At 38.9% G+C, this 13645-nt stretch overlaps 1 protein-coding gene across 1 annotated transcript in view; it reads left to right on the forward strand.

Moving 5' to 3' along the window:
- The window catches only part of TBC1D8 (TBC1 domain family member 8), a 126133-nt gene that overhangs the window by 99788 nt on the left and 12700 nt on the right, over positions 1 to 13645 (forward strand). The window contains exons 6-10 of the mRNA XM_027842575.1: positions 1853 to 2023; positions 4588 to 4738; positions 7654 to 7868; positions 10416 to 10533; positions 12917 to 13202. Coding sequence (XP_027698376.1) covers positions 1853 to 2023; positions 4588 to 4738; positions 7654 to 7868; positions 10416 to 10533; positions 12917 to 13202 — 941 coding nt within the window. The remainder of the gene's footprint in view (positions 1 to 1852; positions 2024 to 4587; positions 4739 to 7653; positions 7869 to 10415; positions 10534 to 12916; positions 13203 to 13645) is intronic.

Here is a 13645-nt window from a genome sequence, read left to right on the forward strand (position 1 = left end):
ATATATATATATATATATGTTTGTGTAGGTACATACACATACTGTGTATATTACATGTACTCAGAAATTGTAGGTATTAACATTATCCCAAGTCTTTTTTGTTTGAAAGTTGATTCAAGGTCTAAAAAAATTGAGATCTTCTAGAAACTCTGTGTAATATAAAAAACATAAAAGGGCATTTTGCCTTTGGGGTTGAACGTGCAGCTGAGGATATTTATTGGATTATGTAGTTGGATGTGCCCAACAAGTTACTGGGTTTGTTTTTTCCCGGTACCCACAGAAGCTGTCATGAGATTTCTTTGTGCAGATACAGAAATGATTGTCACTTGACTTCAAAGCCAAGAATATTGGTGCCTTATAATTACTTAGACCTGTTGATGAATCAGGAATGCAGAGAAATTACAGTGCCGCTTTTGAATAGCACTGCTGATGGATTTATTGCTAGGCATGAGAGAGAAATTTTGACAGTGGTTGAATTCTCATCTGATAGGGCTGAGAAATACAATGCATTTCCCAGAACAGAATTGCAGGGAAGAGAAGTAGATGTTATGGAAATAACTAGCATGGTAATTGGTGGGAGGTGGGTTTATTATTCCTTTCCTATTCATCTTCTCTCTATATAAATTTAGACTCCTAATCATTTATTTTCTTTTACTCTCCACTCTTTTCCACTCCTTCAACCCACCCAATATTTGCCACCAACCAGGCCACAAGTTAGCAAACAAGTTTGTCTACAATTCTCACAGAGCTATTTGAAGAATTTAAAGCTAAAAGTTTGAGCTAGATAGGTTGAACTTGTAAAACTCAATACATTATAGACTAAAATCTTTAGGGTATCAGTTTCAGATTTTTGGTCAGCTATTGATGGACTTTAAAAGCATGGGTATTTGTCCAATGTTTCCTTCTTGTCCACCCCCCCCACCACCTCCAAATTGCTTTCCAAAATTTCAAATTAGGATTTCATATATGCTTTTGGGAAAGGACTCACTGTATGTTAGAGTTGAGCTGAGGTGATAAATGATTTCCTAGAACCTCTAGGCTCAGATACAAACCCCATGGTTAGGCATTTAAAGCCATTTATAACTTGGCTCCAACTTACCTTTCCAGGCTTCACACACACTATGTGTGGTCCAGCCAGACTGGCCTTGCTGTTCTCACACATGATATATCTCCTATCTCTTGTGTAATTGCACAGGCTGTCCCCAGATTTAGAATGTACTCCCTCCTGACCTTCATCTCCCCTAGTTTCCTTCAAAGCTCAGCTCAAATGCCATCTCCTATAGGTCTTTTTTCTGATGTCTCCAGCTGCTAGTACCGCACACCTGAAATGACATAGTGTTTATTTTGCTTATGTTTATAGGACCGATAGTAATTAGACAGGATTAGTAGGACAACCCTTTCTAACCCCGTCCTTGAGATTTTGAAGCAAAGAAGCACATGTCCAATTTTTTAGAATGTAAAGGAATAGAAAAAATAGCATTGGGGTGTGAAACTTTCGTTTTATCAACGATGTTGGGGAGACATATTTATGTATGCACAGAGTTATCTGCTTTCTCCTGTTTTCAAAAGAAAAATCATGAAGTTGTCAGGCTTACTGTTCTGGGACCTCTGCCTTGTGTGTCTCATGTTAAGGGACAAGGTAAAACCTCAGTGTAGACAATTCCATTGTAAAGGCAAAACCTTGTGGGATTTAATGTCTCAGTGTATTTGTCTCTTCTCTCAAACCACAGCTAGGTAGGTAGATTTTTAAATTGTAAAGTTGTCCATTAAGGTTAGTGTGGATGCCCAAACAAATTCCACAACCCTAAATAAATCCAAACAAAAACAAATACCTCTATCTTTGCTTTTTCAGACATCCTCTCTATTTCAGTCAACTAGCGTGTGCAGTGACCAAAAGTTTGGGTCTCTCAAATTGTCTCAGAATGGTAACAAGGTTGACAAAGAAACTAGCCCTCTGCCAAATTCTGAGGCACTGTTAGCTATCTTCCACCAGTCGGGAACCCAGAGTCCTGATTCCAGAATGGTAGGTAGAGTTCACCTTCTTTCTCTAGCTTTCTCTGCCCACTCCCCTAGCCCCATTGCCTTTTTAACACAGACCCAACTGGGCTAACTGTGGGATTTGGCTTAGAGAGCAACGGGGCCAGGAAGTGATATTCTGTGTTTTGCAATAACTTATCATGGGCTGATATTTGCTCTGTATCTCTTGTGTGCTAGGCACAAAAAGGCCACCTATATGTACAAAAATACTTATAGCAGCTCTTTCTGTGGTGGCAAAGAATTGGAAATTGAGGAGATGCCCATCAATTGGGGAGTGGCTGAACAAATTGTGATATGTGATTACGATGGAATATTATTGTGCTATAAGAAATGATGAGCAAGATGCTCTCGGAGAAGCCTGGAAAATCTTTCATGAGTTGATGCAAAGTGAAATGTACTGTGTACAAAGTAACACCAATATTGTAAGATGATCAGCTGTGAATGACTTAGCTATTCTCAGCAATATAATGATTCAAGATAACTATGAAGGACTTACGATGAAAAATGCTATCCATCCCCAGACAAAGAACTCATGGTATCTGAATATAGATTTAAGCATGCTTTTATTTTTACTTTATTTTTGAGGGGTTTTTTTTGCTCTATGTTTTCTTTCCCAACATGATTATTGCGAAAATGTTTTGCGTGACCATACATATATAACCTATATAAAAATGTGTTCTCAATAGAGGGGTAGGAGTGGGGAGGGAGGAAAGGAGAGAATTTGGAACTCAAAGTTTTAAAAAAATTAATGTTAAAATTTGTTCTTAAGTGTAAATGAAGAAACATGAAATACTAAAAAAAAAAATTTAAAAAAAAAAAAGGCTGTGCATCTGCCATCCAGATAGCTGTGCCCATGGAGCCAATCTCACAACTATTTCATCTTGTTTACTCTGTGTTCAAACATTGAAGCTGCCCTGGTGCATGCTCTAAGTTCCCTAAGCTGTGACAAGAGAAAGTGCCAGTATTGGTTTATCTTCTCAAAGATGATGACATTGCTGTCCACTTTTCTTAAAAACCTTTGTATAAGTTGCCTTTATGGCCTGCGTGTCCTTGGACAAATCACTCAATCTCTCTAGGCTTCAGTGTCCCCACCTTAAAGTGGACTAGGCGACCTTTGAAAATCCTTCAGTTTTGTATATGTGATCTTGTGATCCTCTAGGTTGCCTCTATGTGCCTGGTTTGCAGAGTAAGATGTTTTCTACCTCATCTTTACATCATTTTGAGAGATGGAAAGGTGGAGTGGGCCTTATCACTTACCATTTTCACGTTGTCTTCTCAGCCAAAATGGGACTCAATCTTTTACAATTTCAGATTAGACTAAAAAGATTAGAAGACCTTCTCTGAATGGAATAAATTGTCTCCATCCAAAGTCTGAAAGTTCAACTGGGGCTTCATAATCTTCAGTAAAAATTAGTTATAGATATTAGCAACCTTTTGTTTGGCTGTGACCGATTTACCTTCCAACAAGGTCACAAAAGAAGAAAATATCATCTACAATTCTTTTTCTCCTGAGCACATGTTAAGAACTATTGTTTACTAAATAGGCAGCATTCTAATTTCAGTACAAATTGTTTCACAACTGAAATAAAGAGTAAATATGAGTATCTGTCGTTGATGCTTATTAGCTCTGTTACTTGCGCAGTTCACCATCTCTGGGCCTGAATTTCCTTATATGTAATAAAGATGGGTTGGATTAGATGGTCTCTGAGGACCCTGTCAATTCTAAGAGTCTGTACAGAGCTAAAACATAGATCTTTCCTGCAGTAGCTTTGTTGATGCCAAATATGAACACCATGATCTTGCAATGTGTGAACCCTATGGTCCTGAGATCTCTAAATAGCTATGGGCCAGCCCTCAATTGCACAAACATTCCCCAAACCTCATTTTGGTAACTGGCTTCAACTTTGCCCCCCACCACAACTTAAATTAGGATTGCTTAGAAATACCCAGATTGGGTTTTCTCCCTTCCCTTTCCCTCCCCTCACCAACCCACTCCATAAACTATTCTTAGTGATGCACAGTAGACATGCAGTATGAAATGTCCTGAAGGTTAACAGACAGGAGGAGGACGACGTGAAAGGAGGTGTAAAATAATCGTTCCCTGAATAAGGAAGTTAATTTCTATCTGATTTCTGCTATATCTTGTTTCAGATAATGGAAGTGGAAGATTCTTGAATTCATTTTATTTCTTTTCTTCCTGCCTCTCCTCCAAATCCTGCAACAGAAAAGGGAGCAGGAGAGGGTCTCTCTTTCCTGCCCACCCATTAACTAGAGCAGACAAAGGAGAGACTCCCATGCTCTGATATTTTCAGAGGAGTTTGCAATAGTCTCTTTTGGCATTTATTCCTCAGCCTGCAATCATGGTCACGAGGTATTTTTGTAGGCAATCTTGTTCTTCTTGTTAAACTTTGCTACTGAGGTGTAATTGCCTGTAATTGCTGACTTCTCAATGAACTTCCTCTTCTATTATGTCTTGTGGTCTAAGAAAACATGGTGGGAGCATGTGGATGATGTAAGCCATACCTGAAATATGCATATTATGGTTTCTAGTCAAGAGAACAGATAAAAGCAAGCCTTTGGAACGACCATTTTGTGGAATACGGCAGAACAGTGTGTATGTTTCGTACGGAAAAGATCCGCAAGCTTGTTGCCATGGGAATCCCTGAATCTTTACGGGGTAAACTCTGGCTCCTGTTTTCAGGTAAAAACTTAATTTCGCTTTTTCTCTTGTATCCTTGACCAAATGTTAATTTGGGATATTACTTACAAATAGAGGACAAGGTCAGAGGGATTTTTCTGGATTCTAATTGAGTCATCCGTATTTGTTTTTTACTGTGGAATCTCAAACATTAAGGGCTTCTTAAGTCTGAATATTTTCGTTTCTGATTTTGGGCAAGTCACTAAACCACTTGGGGTCTGTTTTTTCATCTATTAGATCATCAAAAACCCAGCTCTGTAATTAGAATATTCTTTGTATATTATAAGGATACCTCTATTAACAAATCCCCTAGGAATAGGGGGACTTCCATTAACTCTTTACATGACTCTTTTTTTTTTTTTTTTGGGCTAGGCAATGGGGTTAAGTGACTTGCCCAGGGTCACACAGCTAGTAAGTGTTACATGTCCAAGGCCGGATTTGAACTCAGGTCCTTCTGAATCCAAGGCCGGTGCTGTATCCACTGTACCACCTCGTTGCTCCTCTTTATGTGACTCTTGACTAGTCCAACCACATAATTATACAGATGAAGAAACTGAGGCTTAGAAAGGTTGCTATTTGTCTCGAATCATATAGCGAGTTGGTGGCAGAGCTATGTAGATCCCTAGGTCTCCTGACTTCTATGTTAGTGTTGTTTGGCCTCAATGAATTGAGTCCTGTTAAAATGAACAAATAAGCAAAAGATATCCATCCTTGTATGAACTATGACAAGCCAAGCTGCTGTGTTTGCAGCTGTACGACAAAAATACCTCCAGGTGCTGTTTCTTCCCACTTGAAGGCATTTAGGACCCACCCAAGACAAAACTGTGGTGTTTGAAGTTTGTATTCTGCCCACAGCTTTCTTCTTCTGTGTTCTCCCTGGCTCAGCAGTGACCCCTTCTACTGCTTCAGATGCCCAAAGCCCTCTTGTTTGCTTTTACTTCTCCTAACAAAAGAGAAGAATTAGGAACTTGTCACACTTGATTAGCCAAATCACTATACTCTGAGGAAATTCATTCACATCAAAATGTTGCCTTCTTCAGCCATTTTCAATCATATCTGTAAGGTGAAGAAGATTTCTTAGCATCAGATTTGGTATAAATATTGAGATTATCCCTCTGGAGGCTCCATAGTGATTATGGACAGAACTAGAGACAGATAGATGAAAAGTTATGAGGGATGTACCATATATTTAATATTATTAAAAAATATATGTATCTTTTTAATTCTGTGAGGGTTGGGCTGGGCCTGGGAGTGAGTAAGTGGGAAAGGATATGGCCCCAGCCCTTTTGCCAATTTATTTCCTCCAGTACCTCAGCACTGTTTCCCATAGTACCTGGTGCTGCTTTGCAGAAAACCTCAGATACTTTGGACAAATTTGGATGTCATCATGGTCACAGTATATTTGTCCCGTTCCCACAGACTCGCACTTGTCCATGAGGCATCAGATACGGCAAATCAAAGGGTTCTAGGCTCCCTTCTTTAACAGAGATATCTCTTCTTGGTTTCAAATTGGAAGCAGTGTGGTATAATGAAATACCGTTGGACTGACCGACCTGGGATCTAGACCTGAAAACGCCTAACTAGATGTGAGATCTTATTACTTAATCATGCTGGGCCTCAGTTTCCTCATCTGTAAAATGAAGGTCTCAAACTAGATGAACTCTAAGGCAGAGGTTTTAATGTGGGATCTATGGACAGATTTTGGGGCGGAAGTCCTTAAACTTGGATTAGAAAAAATGTCTTTTTTCCTCCCATAAACCTATTATTTGCTTTGTAATTCTATCTGTTATATTTATGCATTTAAAAGTGTTACTCTGAAAATGGAGCCATAGGTTTCACCAGACTGCTAAAAGGGTCCATGACACAAAAAAGTTAAGAATCACTTACCTGATATGTTTTCCAGCTATGTGTTCCCTTCATTCTATGATGCATAGTTTGTTGTCCTTCCTAAATCATTAAGGCAATCCCAACTGCTTCATGTAGACCATTTTCAGGCTCTTTTATAATTATTGAATGAATGAATGTGGATCAAACATTTATTAAAGCACCTGTTGTGTGCAGAAAAGTCTGCTAGGAGAGATACCAAGTTTAGAAAAGACATGGTATCCACCCTCATGGAGCTTACATTCTAGCATGGTAATTTACATTTGTATAATATAATTTTAAGGTTTACAAAGAATTTTACTTGTAGCTCCCTTTAGAAGTAGGTTGTGTTATTACTGTTATCCTGTCACTTGCAAATCAGCACTTAGCAAAGCGCCTGTACATAGTAGGTGCTCAGTAATTATTACATGAACTAAAGCAGTGATTCTTAAACTTTTTTGGCCTCAGTACCCCTTTACACTCTTCAAAATTATGAGGACCTCCCCCAAAGAGCCTTTTATGGGTTCTATCTATTGATATTTACTGCATTAGGAATAAAAATATCTTAGCATTATTATGAAAATAGTTTTGACTTGGAGGTTCCCAAGACTTTTTCAAGGGATCTCTGAGGCCAAAACTATTTTTATAATAATAATACTAAGATGTTTTAATTCCTAATACAGTTTTAATTCCTAAAAATGCTGAATTAAAGAAAACTATATATATACTTGTGCGTAATCCTGTCATGAGAAAATGTATACTGTTAAAAGTAATTTTTTTAAAAGTTCATAAGTGCTATTTATTTTCACTATGAACTATATTATTTTCCCTCTAACCAAGTATGCATCTTATAAAATAATGTTAATAATTCTTCTGGGTCAAGGCTATGCGAGAAAAGGAAGTAAGCTCAATTGTGCACAGTTTTAAAGTACTTTATGTTCTCCATCATACCAGATAACACGGATGTTCTTTGATGAATATAACTCCCATGGTGACACTGTCCTGGAAATAATTCTTAATTCCCTTTGCACGTATATTGTTTAAAAAATCCTCAGATGCTGTAACTGATCTTGCCTCTCATCCTGGTTACTATGGGAATCTGGTAGAGGAGTCGATGGGCAAATGTTGCCTAGTAACAGAGGAGATAGAGCGGGATTTGCACCGCTCTCTCCCAGAGCACCCTGCCTTCCAAAATGAAACAGGAATCGCCGCCTTGAGAAGAGTGCTAACAGCCTATGCTCACCGAAACCCCAAGATTGGATACTGCCAGGTGAAGTCATGATAATGGGCTTATCTACCTATCTTCACAGGAAACCATATTTTCTTTACCCCAACACTTGAAATTTAAAAAATGAATAGTGATTCATGTATAATAACCGATGTCAAATTACTTGCCTTCTCAATGAGGAAGCATGGGAGGGAGGGAGGGAGAGAATTTGGAACTCAAAATTTTTAAAAATATGAACATTGAAAATTTTTACATGTAATTGGGGAAAAAATATTAAATAAATATTTAAAGAATGAAGAGTGATTAGGATGGGGAACATCATGAGTTGACTAACTTTACTGTCTGACCCTAGGAGTGTTAATATCTTCCTTCTCTGTCTCAACTTTACTATCTATAAAATGGGGTTGATAATTTCCTTACACAGCATTATATGCCTAACAGTATGTGTAATGGCTGAAGATGTGTTGAAAAGTAAGTAGACTCAGAGGGTAAACTATTGTTTTAAGAAGAAGCATATGGAGATAGAGAGATTCCCCATTTGAACTGCACTAAATTTTTGTGATTTCATGAACAATTTGCTAATAGTAAGGGCAGTTATGTGGCACAGTGGATAGAGTGCTGGGCCTGGAGTCATGAAGGCTCATCTTCCTGAGTTCAAATATGGCCTCAGACGATTACTAGCTATGTGACCCTGGGCAAGTCACTTAACCTTCTTTTCCTCAGTTTCCTCATCTGTAAAATGAACTGCAGAAGGAAATGGCAAACTGCTCCAATATCTTTGCCAAGAAAACCCCAAATGGGGTCATGAAGAGTTAGACACAATTGAAAAATAACTAAGTAACAAACAAGAGTAAGATGAAAACCGAACAGCAAAAACAACTCCAAATTAGATTGTAGAAGTTTGTGGCATCTGAAAATTGAAGATGTTAAACTTTATTTTCCAGGGAATAAGCAGGGTTAGGGCAAACTAAAAGCTGTATAATGTCTGTGCACAACAAACACTGAATGGTTTGGGGCAGATTGCAGTTGTCCTTGAACTTTTGGCTATCTATGCAATTAATGTAGATCACTGCAGCCAGATTTCTTGCATGGTGACCTACAGTGATTTGATGCAACAAACTTGCTCCGTTAGAGGGTGTCTATTTTATATGCATTGATGTGGCTCGGATTTCTTTTGGTATTTTCTAACCCTCTAATCTAACATCTGAAAACTAACCAATGATACCATTAACAAGCATTCATTCAGCACCTCCCCCATGGGCCCAGTACTATTGTAGGCATTGGGGTACATGAATAAAAGTGAAATTGGCCCTGCTCGTCTGGTTTTACCTCTCCCTTTGTGTTATGATGGTGATCCACTCTTGTGTCCTCATGCAGTACATCTTTCACACTGTTCTTTGATCTTATTATCATATCACTCCTCTGCTCAGAAATCTTCATTGGCTCCCAATTGTGTAGCTCCTAAAGTTTAAATTCCTTTTCTTGGCATTCAGGGCCCTTTGTATTGTGGAACCATCTGAAATTTTTAACCTTATTTCATTTTATTCTCTTCCATGCATATTATATTTAACCAAAATTGACTTTCTGCCCCAAATGGAGCCTATTATTTACTACTGGAGGCTGGTAGGTGGCACAATAGACAAAGTGTTGAGCCTGAAGTCAAGAGAGATAGTTGTTGAGTCTTTTTTCAGTTGTGTCCGACTCCTTGTGACTCCATTTAAGGTTTTCTTGGCGAAGATACTGGAGAGGTTTGCCATTTCCCTCTCAGCTCATTTTATAGATGAAGAAACTGAGGTAAACAGGGTTAAGTGACTTGCCTAGGGTCATATAGCTAGCAAAATGTTTTGAGGCCAGATTTGAACTCTGGAAGATGAATCTTCCTGACTCCAGGCCTGGCACTCTGTCTATCCACCATGCCACCAACTGCTCCAGAATAGATAGACCTGAATTCAAATAGGGTCTTTTTTCCCCTGGGCAAATTACTTAACCCCTGCCTACCTCAGTATCCTTATCTAGAAAGTGGAGATAATAATAGTACCTACCTCACAGGGGTGCTATGAAGACCAAGTGAGATAATTTATATAAAGTGCTTTGTACAGTGCCTGGCACATAGCAGGTATTTAATAAATGTTGATTGCTGATTAGCACATATTAGGAGCTTACTAAATGCATGTTCCCCTTATATTTCCCCACCAACATCATACCTTTGCTAATACCATTCCCTGTGCCTAGAATATCTTTTTTCATCTTCATCTGAATTCCTACCCATCCTTCAAAATCAAACACAGATGCTCCCTTTTCCATTAATGCCCATTAGTAACAACCTTCCCTTTTCATGTGGCACCTTGTTTTACATCTCTCTAATGAACTTAAAATGTAGTATTGTGTATTATAGTTTATGTTCATGTCTTGTACTCTCATACTTGATTGTAACTCCACGAGGGCAGGTGTGTCTTATTTAAACATTGTGTCTCACTCACTCATTGTCTCATGCAATGCCCTGTCTATAGCAGATATAGTACATTTCTTGAATGAATGCACTAAAATGAGTGGTCAGTAATCTCCTCCTTCCCTGTAAATTCTGTGCAGTCGATGAACATTCTGACATCTGTGTTACTCCTCTATGCCAAAGAGGAAGAAGCCTTTTGGCTGCTGGTTGCTGTGTGTGAACGGATGTTACCAGATTACTTCAATCATCGAGTAATAGGTAAATGACTTCCATTTGTACTACCTCTGTACCTGGAAATAAATACAGTGTTAGTGGCAAAGTTAGCATATATAGACTAAGTAAAGAGTTTTATCATTTAGAACAAAAGTGTCAAACTTACACATCTGCAAAATTCTCCTTAGGGCTGGAACGAGATTAAAATGTAATTGGGAAATGTTTAACAAAATAATTAAAAATATGATATTACATAGATAATGTCCATTTGTGGTTTTCCAAGTCAATATGTGGCCTGCAGGGATCCATTTCTGCTTGAGTTTGATGCTGCTGATTTAGAAAATTAATTAAGCATCTTTTACTATATTAGGGCCAGGGCAGCTAGGTGAACAGATAAGAATGCTGGGCCTGGAGTCATGAAGACTCCTCTTCCTGAGTTCAAATCTGGCCTCAGACACTTACTAGCTTTGTGACCCTGGGCAAGTCACTTAACCCTTTTTGCCTCAGTTTCCTCATCTGTGAAATGAAACGGAGAGGGAAATGGCCAACCACTCCACTATCTTTGCCCAGAAAACCCCAAGTGGGGTCACACAGAATTGGACACAACTGAAAAACAACAACTGCATTAGGGACTGCCCAAAAATTAGAGGGCATACTTCTTGCCTTCTATTTGCAATAACAATTCCTATGTACACACAAGTTTAAAAAAATTTTCCTTTTTTAAATTAAGGAAAATTCACCTTCTCTTTATCCTAACTCACCTTCTCCCCAATGAAAAACAAAACCATGTAATGAATATGTATTGCCAGGTAAACATTCCTACATTTAGCAATGCTCCACCCATCCCCACCCCCCCTCCCCCCCCCAAAAAAGAAAAGAAATATACTTCAATCTGCATTCTAGGCTCAACACTTCTCTGTCAGGTAGACATTGCATTGATTAGAGTTTTTAAATCTTTCAAAGTTGTTTTTCTTTACAAGGTTGTTGTCTTCCTGGTTTTGCTCTAGACAGGTTTTCTAAACAAGTCAGTTTAAAAGACCTCTAGATCCAAATCTTGATTGAATGTCATCAGTGACTGTAGACAAAGTGTAGATTGTAGATAATTCATACTACAGGGTAAACTTTTATTTATGTCTTAACTCTATCTCCTTTGGCATTCCTTGTTGATCAAAATAACATAATTAGCAGCTCGTTTTACCTTACATGGAGTTGAGATTGCAGTCATAAATATCAAGAAGGTACCGGGACAACATATGTGATTTCTTCTTGTTGAATTGTTAATCGTGTCTGACTCTTCATGACCCATTCGGGGTTTACTTGGCAAAGATGCTGGAGTGGTTTTTGCCATTTCCTTCTCCAGTTTATTTTTTTACTTCTTTACTCAGCAGAGAAGTGGGAAACTATGAGTATGAAGTATATGGTGCCACATGTGGTGGCTGTATCAATTTTATTTCTTTTTCTTAGTTACAAGGGAGGAGTGTATGGTAAGAGTTATGCTGAGAAACGAAACTTTTAAAAATACAAAAATCTGGTAGAAATTTGAACTTTGGGTTTTATAGACGATATTAAGATGCAGTGGCTAGAGTTAGCCATGGAGTCAGAAGACCTGGGTTCAAGTGCTGACTATGTCCTATATACCATGTTATACCAAGGCTTTGTGGCCCTGGGCAAACCAATTAACCTCTTAGCCCCCCGGGCACCAATCCAAGACAATAAATTGCAAGGCAGGCACATAAATAAGCAATGGTAAAGGCAATGATTCACTAAACTCATAAAGTTAAAAGTTAATTTTTTAAATATGGTTAAGTTATCAGTTGTTGGCTATTAATTGCAGAGATATGGTAAATATCACCACATCCATGATGGGAGGAGAAAATTTTTTTTGCTTAGGGGATTTCAGGACATTTTGGAGATCTGAGTTTGGAGTTCTTCTTTTTGGATGGGTAGGGTAAGCAGAGAAGAACGTGGCAGATTCAGGAATGAAAAGCCATTGGCTATAATGGAGACTAGGAGTAGGTTTATGACTGAAGATGTGGACTAGCCAGGAGGGGAATCCCTATAGTCTTCACAGGGACTTACCAGCCCTGGTTACTACCTAATTTTGTTGGCAGTAGACCCAAATGAAGAAAAATGACCCCGGCTGCTTCTTTTTCTTATGAGAGGCAACAAGGTGCTACAGTGGGCTTGAGTTCAAATTTGGCCTCAGACATGTCTTATCTGTGATCTTGGGCTAGTCACTTAACCTTTTTTGCCTTTTTCCTCATCTGTAAAATGGAGATAACAATAGCACATAACTCAAAGAGGTATTGTAAGGATCAAGTGAGGTTTTTGTAAAGCACTTAGCATAATGTCTGGCATGTAATAGGCACTATATAAATGCTTCTTCCCCTCCACTGCTTATGATTCTGACCCCCAATGTTTATTCCAGGGGCCCAAGTAGACCAGTCTGTCTTTGAGGAACTTATAAGAGAGAGACTTCCAGAACTGGCTGAACACATGAAGGATCTATCCACTCTGGCTTCCATCTCCCTTTCTTGGTTCCTGACCTTGTTCCTCAGCATCATGCCTTTAGAAAGTGCTGTGAATGTCGTAGACTGTTTCTTCTATGATGGGATCAAAGCCATCTTCCAGTTGGGGTTAGCTGTGCTAGAAGCAAATGCAGTGGAGCTATGTAGCAGCAAAGATGACGGCCAAGCCCTGATGATCCTTAGCAGGTTGGTGACCTTCCCATCAGACCATGGGTCACATAGCTTGTCCTAAAACAAACTGTCCCGGGGTGGGGAAGTTACATCGAAGCTGTTGTATTGGGAAGTCGCTTATGGAAATCCTACTACAGGTATGCTGGTGGCATCCTAACAGAGTTTAGCTCTTTGATTTCATCTTGCCGCTGCCTTATTTTCAGCATTTGGATTCAAGAGTTGATGTGCTTTTGTGATTAATCAGTTTCCTCAAGATATGGAGGAGCACCCCTACTTCTGTGTGGTGTGGAACACGACCTTCTACTTCTACAAGTCTAGATATGGGAGCTCCCCCTTCCTTGGACTCACCCCTTGCATTGTGAAGAAAAGTCTCAGGAGGTCAAAAGCTTTATGTGCATTCTAAAACAAAGTTCAACTGTCTGGTTCTGCACTGGCTCAGGCCTGATCGGGAGCATTTT

This window comes from Vombatus ursinus, unplaced genomic scaffold (assembly GCF_900497805.2).
Source record: "Vombatus ursinus unplaced genomic scaffold, bare-nosed wombat genome assembly UNPS02014877.1, whole genome shotgun sequence".
Lineage (NCBI taxonomy): Eukaryota > Metazoa > Chordata > Mammalia > Diprotodontia > Vombatidae > Vombatus > Vombatus ursinus.